The sequence below is a fragment of the Neovison vison genome, chromosome 13, assembly GCF_020171115.1.
Source record: "Neovison vison isolate M4711 chromosome 13, ASM_NN_V1, whole genome shotgun sequence".
NCBI lineage: Eukaryota > Metazoa > Chordata > Mammalia > Carnivora > Mustelidae > Neogale > Neogale vison.
In genome coordinates this window covers 116,811,491-116,828,076 of record NC_058103.1, presented here as the reverse complement: position 1 = coordinate 116,828,076, position 16,586 = coordinate 116,811,491, and the positions used below count along the sequence as shown (strand labels likewise).

Sequence of the window (16,586 nt, the reverse complement as noted above, 5' to 3'; positions counted from 1 at the left end):
AAGAATCCTTCCTATTGGGTTGAATTCTTATTTAACTTTTGCCATTTGTGTTCCACTCTGTAGCCTCCTTCTGCCTCCAAGTGTTCAAAAGCCCAGATGGGAGGCAGCGGGGTGCTGTTGATGTAGACAGTGAGTGGCTGCGGTTGTCCCATTTGCTTTGCCCAAAGGCTGTTCTTTTGCCCCCATACTGTCTGCCTGCTGAGATTTGGGGAGCAGCAAGTATATGAGGAGGATGAGCTGAGGTAGAGTTGCTGTTTACTGTCTTGCAAAAGGATCAAGTCTGGGTTTGAGTGAGGCACTCTGGCCTGAGCTCCCTTTGAGTCTGGCATCACTTAAACATGCCTGTTACTCTTGGTAAGAGCAGTCATGGTTCCTTCTCTGGGGGGAGTTGCTGGTGAAGCCACGGTTGGTTTATTCCTGCTGCTTTATGGCTTCCCTCTTTACTCTTCCCACCTTGGCTAGCTAAAGTTTTGAACTTCAGTGGGGATGTGTCTTGCCCTCAGGACAAGCTTGACCTTCACTCACTTTTGAGGCTGGCAGTTGTCTTCCACAGCTAGTGTTCCATTTCTGCCTCTGAACTCTGGCTGCCTTCTTTTGCTTCTTGTCAAGAGTCCCTTAAGAAATATTCACATGCTTTTAAGACCAGCTTTGTTCGTATCTCTTGAAGAACAGATAATCAGGAAATCTGATTTGGGTTTGTATGTATGTTCAACAGGAATTCAAGAAAGAAATAAATCTTTGAGTTTAGAAGTGGCCATTGAAGAATTTTACCCTCAGGTGGTGAGACCTCCTTCAGCAATCATGGTCCTGAGAGCCACAGGGATGCATTGGGAGGTAAATTCTAGGAGATGGTCTGGATCAGAACATCTGCCCTGTCACTCTTGTGCTGGAGCAGGTTCTGATGTAACTTTTCACGGAACAGAGGTAATGAACCAAGTTTCTGAAATGGTGTCTGCAGGCAAAATTCCTTGACAGTGACCTGGTTGATTTTAGGAACTTCAGGTTCTAAGCAGTTCTCCCAGTGCCAGGAGTTGAGGGAGTAGACAGTCCCTTTAATGTGGTGTCCTTTGGAGTTTCTGGGCCTGGATAATCAGATGGATACTTGTAGACCTGAAGGGCTTGGTTGAACTCATTGGTAGTCTTAAGAGGGTTTAGGTCTACATTGTTAAGACAGGTGTCTTGGGGGGTGCGCCTGGGTGGCTCAGTGGGTTAAGCCTCTGCTTTCAGCTCAGGGTCCTAGGATCAAGCCCCGCATCGGGCTCTCAGCTTGGTGGGGAGTCTGCTTCCCCCCCTCTCTCTCTGCCTGCCTTTCTGCCTACTTGTGATCTCTGTCTGTCAAATAAATAAATAAAATCTTAAAAAAAATTTTTTTTAATTCAAATTAAGGGGGGGGGGATGTGGAGCCTTGGTACTTTATGGCCTGACACCTGAGAGAGAGAGAGAGAGTGTTTTCTTTTTAAAGAGAGGACACTCAAAGGTCAGAGTAAAGGGCAGAGGGAGGAGAATTTCAGCAGGCTCCTTGCTTGGGCTCAGTGCTGCTGAACCCGATGCAGGGCTCAATCTCATGACCATGAGGTCATGACCTGAGCCGAAATCAAGAATCAGACACTTAATTGTCTGAGCCACCCAGCTGCTGCCTCCCCCACCTGAGTTTTTGATAAAATTCTAAATGGGACCACTTTGCCCTTATGTATCATCTTGCCATTTCAGAACCACAGGTGTCTAGCCAGGGTGAGGATGAGGAAAGAGTTTGATTTCAGTGGACGCACCATCCTCCTTCAATTGGACACACTGCAGCTAAGTCAGTCAGCACAACATCTCCTCCGCCGCCGTACCCCCCCCCCACCCCCGCCAGTTCCGGCAGTGTTCTTGCCTCTTTGCATTCTTGTTTCTTTCAGTGCAGTCGCCATTGTAAAGCTTTGCAGCCACCTTTACCTTTTCCTTCTCATATAAATTCATGCCACATGCAGAGACTCACTTGGATGTGTCGGGAGCTTTGGAAGCTTGGCCTACCCTCTGTCCTCCTAAACTGGACCTTTTGAGGCTTGTGTAGAGTTCCTAGCAGGGGAGCGCAGCTTCTTGTGTACCCTTTACGGAAGAACAGTCCTCCTCTCTTGGGGACGGTTTCCTCTTTGACCAGCAGAGGCTTTAGGAGGGACACCCACGGAATGGTGAAAGAGGAAGGCGACACCCACTTAGCCAGTCAGATCAGCCGAATGAACCCTGGTGATCAATGGCGTGGCAAATGCCACAGCCAGATTGCCCTGACCTCCTTTTTTTCTAATTTCATAGCAAACATAGTGATTCCTTCTGTAGCAGCCCTGGCAAGGAGTTTCCTTTATCCTCTGTTCATTCTGGCTTGGGGCTTTCTAACTCCTTACTTGGTCACCATTGAAATGCTTATGATTTTTTGTCTACGGCCATACCACCCTGAACGCGCCCGATCTCGTCTGAAATGCTTATGATTTTTTAGTTTCTCCTGCTACCCTATGGGTTTCCTATGTCCCTTGACATCAGTTCTACCTAGCCTTTCTCTCTTCGTTTTCTAGCCCAGTCAGCATAGCCTTCACGTCAGCCTCCGGGTTCCAGCAGGGAATTTGCATCTGCGCAGTCACCCAGATTCTAGCCTGTGGAACTTTGTTCATTGTTCCTCCCACCCCCACCTGGAGGGCTCTCTCCCCCTCCTGTCCTTCTGACTACAGTCCTGGCTGCCTTTCCAGGCACGGTTCAGTTTGAGAATTTGAACATTGCCTCGAGCTCCTGGGGATAACAGTTTACTGTGTGTATTTTCTGGTATTTGCACATTTATATTTTCTGTTTTCAGCTAGATTGTAATACTGTGGGAAACAGGGTTGGTTTTTGTTTGTTTTTTTTTTTTTTTTAAAGATTTTATTTATTTGATGGAGAGAGACATAGAGAAGGAACACAAGCAGGGCGAGTGGGAGAGGGAGAAGCAGGCTTCCCAACAAGCGGGAGCCCAGTGAGGGGCTCGATCCCAGGATCCTGGGATATGACCTGAGACGAAGGTAGATGCTTAATGACTGAGCCACCCAGACACACCCCCCCCCACTTTTTTTATATTGAAGACAATTTTACACTTTAAGTTGTTAGAATAATATAATGAATACCATGCACTCTCCATTTAGATTCATCTATTAATATTTTGCCACATTTACTTTTAAATACAGACACACAGGAGCACACCTGAGCCACCTGAGGGTTCATTGCTCTCGTCACGTTCCTGTACAGTCCGCAGGGTGTTGCTTTTACAGGCACGCAGTGAGTCTGCCCTCAGGAGACGTACAGCTAGCACCAAGTGTTACCTAACACACACTCCGTATCCTTGGCTCTCCGGTTGTCCCAGCTGTGTCCTTTATAGCTGTATTTTTATTTGACAGTTGTGCATCACATCGAATGAGATGTAGTCGAGACACAGCTGTCTCTTTTTTGTTTCCTTTAACCAGGAGAGTTCCCACAACTTCTCTCATCTCTTGTGACAGATTTATGAAGAGTCTAGGCCAGTTGATTTGCAGAATGCGCCTTAGTTTTATTTACTGATTGTTCCTTTTGATTCGTGTGATTTATGTTCCAGGTGATTCATGTTAAACATGTTTCCCAAGATGTTGGGGGGGGGGTCTGTCTGTCTCAGGGTATCACATCATAAAAATATACAGTGTCGTTTTGTCTCACCATTGGGGCCGGGTCAATCACTGGGTTTCTCCTTTGTAAAGATACTTCTTCCCTTCATAATTAGTAAGTCTTCTTGTCAGCAGGTCCTTCACCCCTTGAGTCCACAGCTTGTTCCAGTGGAGGTTAACCTGAAGGAATAAAGTTCATGGTGGGCAGGGGTTTGTCTAGTTGTAACGAATAGGGAAAGAAAAGGTGAGGAAGCATTCTGAAACCTCTCCCTCACCTTTACCTTTAGAGGTTACAGCAGGCCTTTTACCCAGCAGCAGAATGGACCATGCTGAGGCAGTTTTATCAGTTTCCTTCCCACTCATTCACTAATTGCACCCGTATTTCTGTAGACCGCCCAGGCCCTTTGCTAACACTGAAGGCACCGTGAAGAACAGGTAGAGCCGTGAACAAGACAGACATGGTCGCTGCCTTTGTGGAGTTTGCAGTCTGGCAAAGTAGATAGTCCAAAAAGAAAAACAGTTATTTACAAGTTGTGTTCAGTACAGTGAAGAAAGTTAGCAGCGTGCTGAGACTGAGGGGTATTTAAGAAGAGGGACAGAAGAAGGAGGGACCAGCCATGAGTGTGGGTAGAGCACTGGAAGAGAGAAGAGAGTCCCAGGAGAGGGGATGTGCTTTCTGAGGCCAGCAGGGACTTGGAGTGTTTAGGAACCAGAAGGCAGTCAAGGTCCCTTAGAGCATGGTGGGATTTGGGGTTCAAGGTAAAGGGGGTGAAGTAAACAGGGGCCAGATCATGGGGGCCTTGTAGGCCCTAATAAAGAGTATTGAGTATTTAGGCTTCTTGTAACAAATCCTTCTTTCAGAGATAGACTTGACACCAAATTTCATTTGTGTAGATCTGAGGATATGAATTGGGATCTGATTAACCTCAGGGTATCAGTGTGTTTAACTATAGGGAGCAAACTGGTGGTTACCAAGGGGCAGTTGTGGGGGGAGGGTGAAGTAGGTGATGGAGGTTAAGGAGGGCACTGGTCCTGATAAGCACCAGGTGATTAAAATTAAAAACTTAAAAAAAAAAAGTGTGATATCTCCCTGCAATGGTGTGATCCTCCACAGAATAGAATTGGAATTCATAGCCCTAGAGAACTCAACATGCGCTCCTTGAGGCATTGAGCCTTCAGTGAGCTATGCTCCTTGTTGGTAAGACATGGGGAGCGCACAGCCTTTCTAACTAAAGGGCCATGTCTGTGTGAGGATTGAGTTTAGATCTGAGCTGATGCTTTGTTGTGGGAGTCTTTTTTTTTTTTTTTTTAATTTGACACAGAGAGGGGCAGAGACAGAGAGGGAACACAAGCAGGGGGAGTGGGAGAGGGAGAAGCAGGTTTCCCGCTGAGCAGGGAGCCTGATTGGGGGCGGGGGGCTGGATACTAGGACCATGGGATCATGACCTGAGCTGAAGGCAGATGCTTAACAACTGAGCCCACCCAGGCGCCCCAAATTCCATTGTGGGAGTCTTGTCACACAACCAAAAGGCTGGGAGGTTTAAGGGACAGGGAGGGATATACACACAGAGGCTGCCAGAGAAGGTTTGAACATAGTGCTGCTTGAGGGTGTGAGAATGTGTATAAATGTCCATACGAGAGGTGGAGTCCTTAAGTTGTATGTGCTAGAAGGAGCCGTGTGGCAGTGAGAAAGATTTAGAGAAGCTGAAGCCGCAGCAGGCACTGTGGTGGCTGGCCTGTGAGCTTGCCAGGCCTGCTGTGGAGTGTGCTGGGTGGGGAGGAGTTTCCCTCCCAGCCCATACAGAGTGTGCTTAAGCTGTTTTCCTGGATACCCTGAGGTTAATCAGATCCCAAGATGTGCTCTGCTTGTCACGAACTGACTGGAATTCTATCTCCCTTTCTTGTTCCACCGACAGCTGTAAAATACATATTGAGAGAAACCCTACCGACTGATTTTACTGCCTTGGTTCCAGAACAATAAAGATCTACCTTCCAGCTCAAACATAATTGAACTTGGCTCATGTTCAAGCTTTGGCAATGTTATTGTTTGCCATTTACACGCTATGTTCTTGGTTCCCTTCCTTTGGAGTTTATTTTATCCCCTCTGCCTGTTTCTGATAAGCAGTCTGACTGGTGGAACTTTGTGTGTAAATGTTGAAAAGGAACATTTTGTGGTGCTTGCACATTCCTTCCAGAGAAACTGAGTAGGTGCAGCGGAGTCCTGTAGCTGGCAGGCTGGGAAGAAAGGGTGCAGCCTTGTCTTGCCTTAGGCTTTAGAGTGTGCGGGTTTATCAGCGTGCCCCTGCCACCAGTGAGGGGCTGGTGACGGATACCCAGCTCCCAGATGTAGCAGCCAGCCAGCCAGGGTGTGGGTTCTGCTCTCCTCTCCCTGTACTTGAGTTTTGTACCCTTCAGGACTGTGAGGAGAAAGGTAGCAGAAAACGCTCAGCCTGCCTCCAGAGAGCTGTCCGAATTGGGGGGGGGGGTGCCTGTACCTACAGCACAAGATGTAGACCCACAAAGAATGCTTGCTCTGTAGGGTGGTGTGCTCAGGACTCCCTGCCTGGATCTGTTTCAGATTCAACAGAAAGCAGATAAATGGGTGAAGAAATGCACAGGGTCAAGGGAACACGCTCTCTTGCGTGACTCTGCAGGGAAAGAGGGTTTGGAAGTAGGCATGACTTGTCTGACAGGTTTAGGGTTGTTAGTGGCTTAGGACTCCTGAGAATTCCTTTGGCCTTTTCACACTGCTATCAGTGATTCCTAATTAGTTCTGATGATATGTGCGTGTCTGGAGCAAGCCATAAAAATGGCTGTTTGAATCAGCTGTTGACATGCAAGGTCAGGCTGCAGCCTCCAGCAGTTGGCGCCTAGGACTGGTATTTCAGAAAGAGCGAGGAGACCTTGCTCCTGATGGCACTGTTTGTGCCAGGGTGGGACTAGGACTCTGGTAGGTAGAAGGCTTCAGTTAATCAACAAGATAGTGTTAATTTTGATGTGTAGACGTTTTTTATTGTCATTATTACAGTAAGTCATTATTTCGCCTTCCTTTGAGAGGATGTATACCTTGGTGTTTTCGGTTCAGTCTTTGTGCTCGGATTTCTGTTGTTCAGATGTACCACCATAGCCTTGTTCTGTGTGGTTTTAAGAGTCTGTGTAGGCGGGACTGGATATCTGATAGAACTTCAAGAAATTATTCCTGAAATGATAAAGGAGGAAGACAAGTTTTTCTAATGGACAATTTACCCATTATCTAGGATAAATGAGGAACTTCTGAAAACTGCCAAAGAGTCAGGCCAGACCAGAAATCGCACCAGGTTTGCATCATTTATGTGTTTGAGGACTTGATGAGAGCTCACCTCTGTTGATAAATGTAGTTGAAGCAAGTTGAGGAGATGGGGGCCAAAGGAGTAAAAGGTTTACTTCCCTGCTCAGAGGAGTGTACAGTCCAGTATAGATGAAGACACAGGATCTGAGAAGGTGTCGGATCCAGCCTGACAAAACCCGTTAGGTGCGGTCCCACGAAGGCTTGCTGATTGGAGTCTGTGTGCGTTGGTCTGTCAGCCAGTGAGGCCAGGTGGGGCTCGTGTGTGAAGGTCTCTCTCGGGGCCAGTCCAGTGGCTTCTGGTATTTGTAAGATGGCATTGGTTGTCAAGACGAGCTGCTCGTTACAGATCACAATTCTTTACTTTGGTGTTTATTTCCTGTCCTGGTTTTCTGGCCCTGGAATGGCCCCGGTGTGTTGGTGCTGATGTGTATGAGACTCTTGCCTGTGTCCCAGCTGCTGCAGACTTTGGCCTTACGAAACCAAGTATTTTCCACGCTGTACTTTCAGCGACTGGCTCTCCCTAACCTTTACAGAGTTCCTTTCTCTATGACAAATAAAATATTCAAGATTCTTCTGAGCAAGCTGCTTTCCATGTGCTCTTGTCCTGAGGTTTGAGTATTAGGTTACATTCACCCCAGATGTGGGAAGAAAATGATAAATTATTTGAGAAAACAAGTTGCTAATTAAATTTTTTAAGCGAAGAGGAAGGGCTGAGTAGAAGAGAAGAGGAAGAAGAGGAAGTGGGGAGCAGACGGGATCAACAAGTCAGCCAGCCAGGACCTGAGGGTCAGGAGGCTTAGTCAGCGTCTGTTCCTCTTGTGGGGAAGGAGGAGGAGTCTGCTGCTGAGGACGGTGCCACTGCCAGGGATGTCATTTCCCCCACTGTGGGAAAAGCATGGTCTCTTGTGACATGGCCCACAAGTTGCTGTTCCATGCTGTGCCAGCCCTTTCTCTGTAATAACCAAATAGATCTTGGTAGATCTGTTCGGATTTGGAACTGTTAGGAGAGTAGCACCTGGGTGGCTCAGTCGGTTAAGTGACTTCGTACAGCTCAGGGCATGATCCCAGGGTCCTGGGATTGAGCCGTGTGTTGGGCTCCCTGCTCAGCGGGATTCTGTTCATCCCTTTCCCTCTGCCCCCTACCCCACTCCTCCTCGTGGGTACCTGCACTCATGCGCTCTCTCTCATAAAGAAAACCTGAAAGAATAAAGTGCTCAGAGAGCTTAAGCTAGCTCCTGCTCTTTGGTAATGGGCACAAGTGTTACTTCCCAGCTGCTACTGTGGAGGGCTCCATGGTACACCTCCATCCCACCATAGGCAGCTAGGCCAGGGGAGGGCTAGTCTTAGAGTCTTGGCTGTCACAGAATCCTGGATCGAGTATGTCCATTTGTTGGTATGGTTTCCTGTCATCTCTTTCCCTTTCTCTCTCCATCTCCTTTTGAACTGCAGACTCTGGCCTGGTTGTCCCAAGTGTTTCCTATGAACTGCACAAAAAGCTCTTGTCTGTGGCTGAGAAGCACGGGTTGACTCTGGAGCGGAGACTGGAGATGACAGGAGTGTGCGCCAGCCAGATGGCCCTGACCCTGCTTGGAGGACCCAACAGGTAAACGCCTCTGGACTGGGCGGGGGCTGCCAGTGGGGAGGTGCTGCCCTGCCCAGGCGCCACCGCGTCCCCACCAGAGGAGTCTGTCAGTGTGAAGTCCCTTCCCAGGGTGCTCTGAGGGTGTTGTTTGCCCCTCTTACCCCCTCCCGGAAGTCCTCATTCTTCTCTAGGCAGGCTGCCCTTTGACCCTTTCTTTCCTGGTAACAGCTGGCTTTGACACTCTTGCTGGCTCCCAGAGGCCTGCCTTCTAAGAGCCTTCAGAGACTCAGCCTTTGGCACTTGTCCTTCACTCAGAGGGGCTGGGATACAGATTAGCCCAAGTTCCATACCTGAGCACTGTTAGAACCACCCTGACAACTGGGTTGGGAGAGCTGGAGGTCGGTGCCTTCCTACCTTCCTTCTGGGCCTCTGTGTCAAGAGCAGTGCTTAATTTTATTTGTGGTCACTTACTGGTATCGTGTGCCAGTCCGTGTGCTAGAACTAGGCACACAAAGAAGAGTAGAATACTGCGCCTGCCCTCTGGAAGGCTAGTGAGGTGTCCGGAAGGTACACCGTGGCAGGAGAGGAAGCAGGATCGCCCAGGAGGCCGCAGCAGCATCCACACAGAGTCCTGCGGGGGCTGAGGGGGCATTAACAGGCCAGCAGACAGGGCGGGGAGTCCAGGTCTGGGGAGTAGCCTGCGCTGAGGGCGGACAGAACGGAGAGCGTGGTCGTGGCTGGGATCTGTGACGTCCTGTGGGGCTGGGAAGCTGCGCAGTAGGGAGCAGAGCTGCCAATGGGATTTCAGAAACAGCCTTGTGGGGGCAGGATGTGAATGTCCTCACCCCATCACAGTGCCCTCTAGCCAGCTTCTTGGGGCCAGCTGTCCGTGGGCCTGGCTTTTCTCGCCGCTTCTGACCTCTCCAAAGGGCCAACTCCTGCAGCCCCTTTGAGAAGGGTTGCCACAGCTAGTAATCTTCCTCATGTGTGTCCAGCCCCATGCAGTTCTCGCTGTGCTCACAGCCGTGTTCAGTTTGAGCCTCGTGGCTGAAACTGAAGGTGAATAGTAGCCTGATGTTTGAGGATGAGCCCGCTGAGGCTCCGAGAGCGGAAAGGCGTGCCCAACTTGGTGCCGCCGCTATGTGGTGGAGCCAGGTCTCCCGTCCAGACAGGCGTGTTTCCAGTGTCTGGTCCCTGCCCCTTGCTGTCGGCTGTGTGATGCCAGGGTCTGCGTCCTCCGATGGCAGTGCCTCTGTGAGGGCAGGAGTCTTCAGGAGCAGCCGTGGGTCAGGCAGCTGCCACGACGCAGCAGTGTCTGTGTGAGGGGAGAGGCGCTCACCGTATCTTCCTTCAGATGCACACGTAGTGGGGGAAATGAGTGGTTTGGTATATATGCAGAGTACATTGCTAAACGCCCCCAAATTTACTTGGAGCATAGGAGCATAGGGACAGCATCTGTCATCTGCCTCCTTTCGGGAGACTAGTAGGTGATTGTCACTGCTAAGGAGGTACCTAAGCCCGTTTGTTGCTGTCCATCTCCCCCTGCCTTCTGCCCCTGAGGCAAGCCATACTGCCTGTGAGTTGGGAACAGCTCCATAGTCAGTCCAGACCTCCTGTGGCTCAGCTTTGAATGACAGGAGCTGGAAGTGACTTCCATCAGGACACGGGTAGCCAAGGGAGCTGCCGGCGTAGGAGCCCAGGAAGGCCTGCCTGCTGCCTCCTCCGTGACCTGCGATGTAACGTGACAGTCTTGTTCTGAGTGCTGTGCGTGCATGGACACACAGCATCCTGTGGAAAAGGTCTTGTTTGTATCTGGTGTTGCCCTTATTCCACTTATTGGTGGCTCAGTGAGGAGCACTTGGCCTGGCACCGGATTGAGGACGATTTAGAACGGCCCTGTTTGCTGCTGCTGTTGAGTTTCTTAGGAGCTGAGCCAGAGTAACCCTGGAAGAGGTGAGGCTTGACTTGGATTCTAGAGAAAGGGTGGGTCAGAGTTTGCCAAGCGAAGGGCTTTCTGCGCAGGGGACCTCACCTGAGGAGAAGCAAGGAAGAGCCTTTCAGAAACAGTTCCGTGTTTCTGGTCGGAGAGCCATGTTCCGGCAACAGTGTTGTATGGCTCAAGATGTGGGTGAGCTGCCTTGTGAGAGGACCCACTAAATGAAGTGACACCGGGGTGTGGGACCATGGGAATGCCACGCTGTAGCCCTGGGGTGCGTGGCTTTTCACCTCCTCTGGGACCCGGGACTGTCAAGAACTCAGCACTCATCTGGTTTAGGGTGGGAGGGATTGGCAGGTCTGCAGCTGCTAATACTTACTTGCCTTCTGTTCTAGGTTGAATCCCAAAAATGTTCACCAGAGGCCCACAGTGGCCCTGCTGTGTGGCCCCCATGTGAAAGGGGCTCAGGGGATCAGCTGTGGAAGGCACCTGGCTAACCATGATGTCCAGGTCATTCTCTTCCTGCCCAACTTTGTCAAGATGCTGGAGTCCATCACCAACGAGCTATCTCTCTTCAGCAAGACCCAAGGCCAACAAGTATCTAACCTCAAAGGTGAGCACTCGCCTAGGGCAGACCTGCGCCCTCCTCCTGTAGTTGGATGGTCCGGTGCTGCCGCCCAGTGGCGACAGGTGGAACATCACAGATGTAAGGCGTGCTCTGCCTGCTGGAGTCTTTGTACACAGAGGAAATACTTTGGTTGTTGACTTGGTTACTTCTCACCCCTTCACTGTTCTCCCTCTCTGATTACTCAGATGGAGATCTGGGGGCCCACTTTTTCACTTTACAAACGTTTACAGAACAGGCACCACTGCTGACACTGAGGATGTGGCAGTAGATTTTTTTTTTGATCCGTACTTCCATGGAGCTTACACTCTATTTAGGACAGAGAAGAGACAGATAAGTAACATTTCTGTTAGGCCAGTTGGTGGGGTTATGAGACAAAGGAGGGAAGGGAGCTAGAGAGGGTCGGAGGGTTGCGTTAGGGAGGTGCAGGTGGTAAAGTGCCTGTGGGTCGCTGTATGGGTTTGACTTTCACACTCGCTGTGATGGAGAGTCACTGGAGGAACAAGCAAAGGAAGCAGAGGCCAGCTCAGATTCCTAATGATCCCCTGGCTGCTGCTTGGGAGTAAACTAGAGATTTACAAAGAGAAGTGTTAAGAGGCTGTTGTGCTGGGGCGCCTGGGTGACTCAGTGGGTTAAGCCTCTGCCTTCAGCTTGGGTCATGATCTCAGGGTCCTAGGATTGAGTCCCGTGTTGGGCTCTCTACTTGGCGGGGAGCCCACTTCACCCTCTCTCTCTGCCTGCCTCTCTGCGTACTTGTGATATCTCTCTCTGTCAAATAAATAAAATCTTAAAAAAAAAAAGGCTGTTGCACGAAACCAGAAGGAAATGTTGGTGGCTGAGACAGTGATAGTGGTAGAAAGGGTAAAGGGGGGTTAGGTTTTTTGTGTTTTAAGATTTTATTTACTTATTTGACAGACAGAGGTCACAAGCAGGCAGAGAGGCAGGCAGAGAGAGTGACGTGGGGAAGCAGGCTCCCCGCCGAGCAGAGAGCCCCATGCAGGGCTCGATCCCAGGACTCTGAGATCATGACCTGAGCTGAAGACAGAGGCTTAACCCATTGAGCCACCCAGGTGCCCCAGGGAGTTAGTTTTGGAGCTAGAGGCTGCAGAGTGGATATAAGGGATGTGACAGGGAAAGGTTAAGAACAACTCCAGGGTGTTTGGCCTGAGTGACCAGAAGGATGAAGGTGCCATCCTGAGCTGGGAAGACTTGTGGGAGGAGGTTTGGGGAGGAAGGTGCCTGTTGAATATGCAGGTAGAAATGTTGACTGATGCAGATGAGTCTGCAGGTAGGGGAAGGGGTCTGGTCTGGGTGCTGAGGGTGTAGGTGGGAAGGAGCCCTAATAAACCTGAATAAGCTATCTTCTAGGAAGAGGTAGGGAAGTTGTTAAGTCTAAGTTCTTTTAGAAGTCAGGGAGTTGATGGGGCGCCTGGGCGGCTCAGTGGGTTAAAGCCTCTGCCTTCGGCTTGGGTCATGATCTCAGGGTCCTGGGATCGAGCCCCACATCGGGCTTTCTGCTCAGTGAGGGGCCTGCTTCCTGCTCTCTCTGCCTGCCTCTCTGCCTACTTGTGATCTCTCTCTCTCTCTCTTTCTCTGTCAAATAAATAAATAAATAAGTCTTAAAAACAAAAAACAAAAAACCAAGAAGTCAGGGAGTTGAGAGAGCAGCTCAGGAGACAGGGTGGGAGAAGCAGGGGAGCCTGGCACCTGGAAGGCAAGTGAAGAGGGAGGTGTGGTATGGTCAGCTCTGCCAGCAAGCCACTCTGAGTTAGGCTCAGATGAAGGCTGAGAATCGACCACTAGATCTGTGTGGGGGCCCTGTGATGATCTCAACCAGAGCAGTTTCAGTGGCGATGTATGGGGGCACGGTACAAAGTGATTAGAGTGGGTTTTAGTGAGAGCAGGGGAGAAGAGAGAAGAAATACGAAGGAAGCGTCTTGCCAGGGGTCAGATGGCAAGTTGGGGCCAGATCCTGGGCCAGAACCTCAGGCTCCTGTGTACGTGTAGAAGGTAAGACTCCATTCTTACTCTTGAGAGCCTACTGGCCCCCAGCAACACCTCATCATGGTGGTCAGATCTAAGTACGAAAGCCCTGAGTCCCTAATTGAGAACTAGCATTACTGGAGCCAGGAAACAGGCCTGTTCTGGGTTCCCCTGCTTGAGATCTGTAACATGATGCTCTGTTTTAGGTAATTCTTCCTCTGGCTACCTAAAAGCCTTCCAATTTCAACTCCAGGAGCCACGTCTGAGGATGCTGACCTTGAATTTGGTCTGGATTCTCCTATTCTCAAGTTACTTTCTTAGACTGGTCAAGGCTTACGTAGTTGTTGAGACATCTGTTCTTCTGCTGTCCCAGAGGCTTGGTTTGAGCAGAAAAACTTTATATTTAAAGTGTGTGAAGAAGTGATCAGTATCCTCTCCATCCTTCAGACTGGGCTGTAAGGAGAGCCTATTTTATGAGATAGACGTGGGGCAGGATGCAGCAAGGCCAGGCTGGCTCAGGTCGGGTGAGGAGGCTAGCCCAAGGTTCTGGCCAGCTTGCTGTTCGGCTAGTCATACTTGGCAGTCAGCCCGTTTCTGCTAGGGTGTGGGCAGAGCTCCCTGTGAGGGCTAACTCAGCGGCAGTCAGCTCCCCCTTCTCAGATCTCCTAGTGTGTACCCCGTGTGTTAGTTGGATGTGTCTGCTGTCCCCAGAGACAGCCTGTACGGCCCGCAGCACAGGGCTTCAGCCTGGGAGACTCCATGAGGACACTGGCCATTGGGCTGACATGCCCTTTGTCTCTGGTGCCCAGCCCAGCCTGGCCTTGGAAGTCCTGGGGCTGGTCCCGCCTTGAGAAAGCCAGCCTATGGTGAGGCCACAGAGTGGTGTCAGAACAAGAGCCCCCCTTGGGACCATCTGGGTCCTAGTCCCCACCTGGGCTGCTCTCTCCTTATAGTGATTCCTATGTGGTGCTCTTCCCATCTGCAGATCTGCCCTCTAGTCCTGTGGACCTGGTGATCAACTGCCTGGACTGCCCCGAGAATGCCTTCCTGCGGGACCAGCCCTGGTACAAGGCAGCCGTGGCCTGGGCCAACCGGAACCGGGCGCCGGTGCTCAGCATTGACCCTCCCGTGCATGAAGGCGAACAGGGTATTGACGCCAAGTGGTCGCTGGCTCTGGGCCTGCCTCTGCCCCTGGGGGAGCGCGCGGGCCGCGTCTACTTGTGCGACATCGGCCTCCCCCAGCAGGTATTCCAGGAGGTAGGAATCAGCTACCACTCACCCTTTGGCTGCAAGTTTGTCATTCCATTACACTCTGCCTAGAGGGACTCTGGGTGAGTTGGACTCTGCAGTCCCCCGCTGCTCTGGACACACTGAACTTGACAACGAACGCCTTAAGGATGTGAAGCTTCATGGACCTTCAGTTTTTTCACTTTTGGATTTGTTACTTCTGTGAGAGAACAGATCATATTTAAAAATGACCTGTCACCTGCCGGTAGCCAGGGAAGGCTTTCCCACTGGGTGTCCTGGGTGGGCAGCAGGCCAAGTGGCTCTAGGCATCTCTACACTTGGCCCCCTGTGTGGCTGGGTGGGGCTTTGTTTACAGACTTAGGCAGCTCACAGACTGTGTTTCAGGTTTACAGTCACTGGGGCCTGGGCAAGCACCTTGCGGGGTGGGGCGGGTCCTGTTTGGGGGCCTGTACTTGCTTTGGCTCCGTGTCCTCTGCTCCCCCCTCCCCAGCCCTTCTGATCATGTTGAACTGGCTGTGCTGCAGCCGCCCGCCAGAGGGCAGACTCGCACTCTGTTCCTTGCCAGAGCTCTGAGGAGGCCTTCCCAGAGCCCCGCCACAAGTTGGTTTGGGGGCTTTTGACCCTTTCTTCTGAGCTGATGCAAACTGTTTGCTGGGATTTTTCTCAAGGGTCCTTCTTCCTTTCCACTCCATCATTCTGAGAGGCAGGGAAGGGGGTGGCATCAGGATGGTTTTACTGTATGGGGATTTTATACTGTTTTTCTGTTTTCAGCACAGGTAGTACAGGTCATGTTACTGTAGAACCACAGTGCCCATCTTGCCAGCAGTGCCCCCCGCTCCATACCCTCTCTAGCTGGGGCCGGAGCCCTCAGGGTGCAGCTTTAATGTTCAGTATTGGGAAGGTCCCTGAGGGAGCCTGGTGCTGAGCCAGAAGAGGTTCCCTGGTGCTTCTGTCTTAGGCCACTACCACCCTGTTCCTGCCTCCTTGCCTGCCCATGTACCCTCCTTTTTTTCTGTCCCTGCCCCATCTTCCAGCCCAAACAGTCCTCGGCAGCTGTCATCCCCAGAGCAGGGCGCATGTCCCTCCCCTGTCTGGGCTCCACCCCAGTTCTTACAGTCTGGGCTTTGAACCCTTTATGGTTGTCCACTCGAGTAGGCTTGGGGCCAGCGCCCTATCTCAAAAGATGCCAAAATGAGGCTAGTTCTAGAAGAGCTAGCTGGCAGGGCTCAGCCACAGGAACATGCTGCTGCTCAGATCCTAAGGCGGGAAAGCCCTCGGACCTCACAGGCTTAGGCCTTGGAGGCTGCTTTCAGAGCAGGAGCCATGCCTTGGAGTCCTTCACAGGGACTCTTCCAAAAAGTTCATGCTTTAAAGCCTTTTTCAGGCCTTCAGGCTTAGCTTCTGCTCTCTGCCCACCCACTCTGGTTAAGGGGGTGAGTGTGATGGCTTGCAAGGGATCATGGACACAGGACAGGCCCTGCTGCCATGGGTTTCAGGCTATCACTTTTCTTATAGGAACATAGCCAGGAGCAGATGAGGCGAGGCAGAGGGCTGGTCCCTCCTTTTCTCCCATCCTCCCTGAAGGTCTGATCGTCTCCAGCAGTGGGAGGAGGCCAGAGGCCCAGGGCCTTGTGTGTATCCTCCCTGAGCCTCTGCTCACTCAGGGCTGTAGTCTGAGGAGCAGTGCTGGGTCATAGGCATTTTAGTAAGCAACCACTGCATAGTTTCTGGGTACCTGCCTGGCCACGCAGTAAAGCCCCCCCCCCAGTTGGGTACGGTAGGGGAGCAGCTTTAGGAGCCCTGGCGCCACAGACTGCTGGCTTGGGTGAGCTGCAGCAGCCCTGGGTTTGAGGGCTTTGTGGAGGGGCACTGGGAGCTTGTGCCTGAGCCTGGCTTCTCCCCGCAGGGGGCTCTGGAGCAGCTTCCTGCCCTCAGCATGGGCCTTCCCCGGTGGTATTCACATCAGCATGATTCCTCTGCCTTCAGCTCCTTCCAGAGGCATCCTGTCCCCAGGGGGCCCCAGTCAGGGGGTCAGGACTGTCACTCATGCAGCTCTTGGGGAACCAAAAACCAGCACTTAAAATAAAGCTGAATGACAGAGTCCTGGGCTCTGTGGTAAATCGCTCTGTAGGCTGCAGTGAGGTACCCCCCCACCCCGCCCCAGGAGCCCAGCAGGGTCTGCTCAGTTGCCCACCTGCAGTCAGGTGGTTGGGCAGGCATGGCCTGAAGTGGCAGGTGGTGATGGG

At 51.4% G+C, this 16,586-nt stretch overlaps 1 protein-coding gene across 1 annotated transcript in view; it reads left to right on the top strand.

Annotated features, from left to right (window-relative positions):
- EDC3 (enhancer of mRNA decapping 3) overlaps nt 1-16,436 on the top strand; it is a 60,963-nt gene extending 44,527 nt beyond the window's left edge. Inside the window, exons 5-7 of the mRNA XM_044230592.1 lie at nt 8,416-8,569; nt 10,880-11,097; nt 14,078-16,436. Coding sequence (XP_044086527.1) covers nt 8,416-8,569; nt 10,880-11,097; nt 14,078-14,412 — 707 coding nt within the window. The 3' untranslated portion in view covers nt 14,413-16,436. The remainder of the gene's footprint in view (nt 1-8,415; nt 8,570-10,879; nt 11,098-14,077) is intronic.
- The last annotated feature ends 150 nt before the right edge of the window (nt 16,437-16,586 follow it).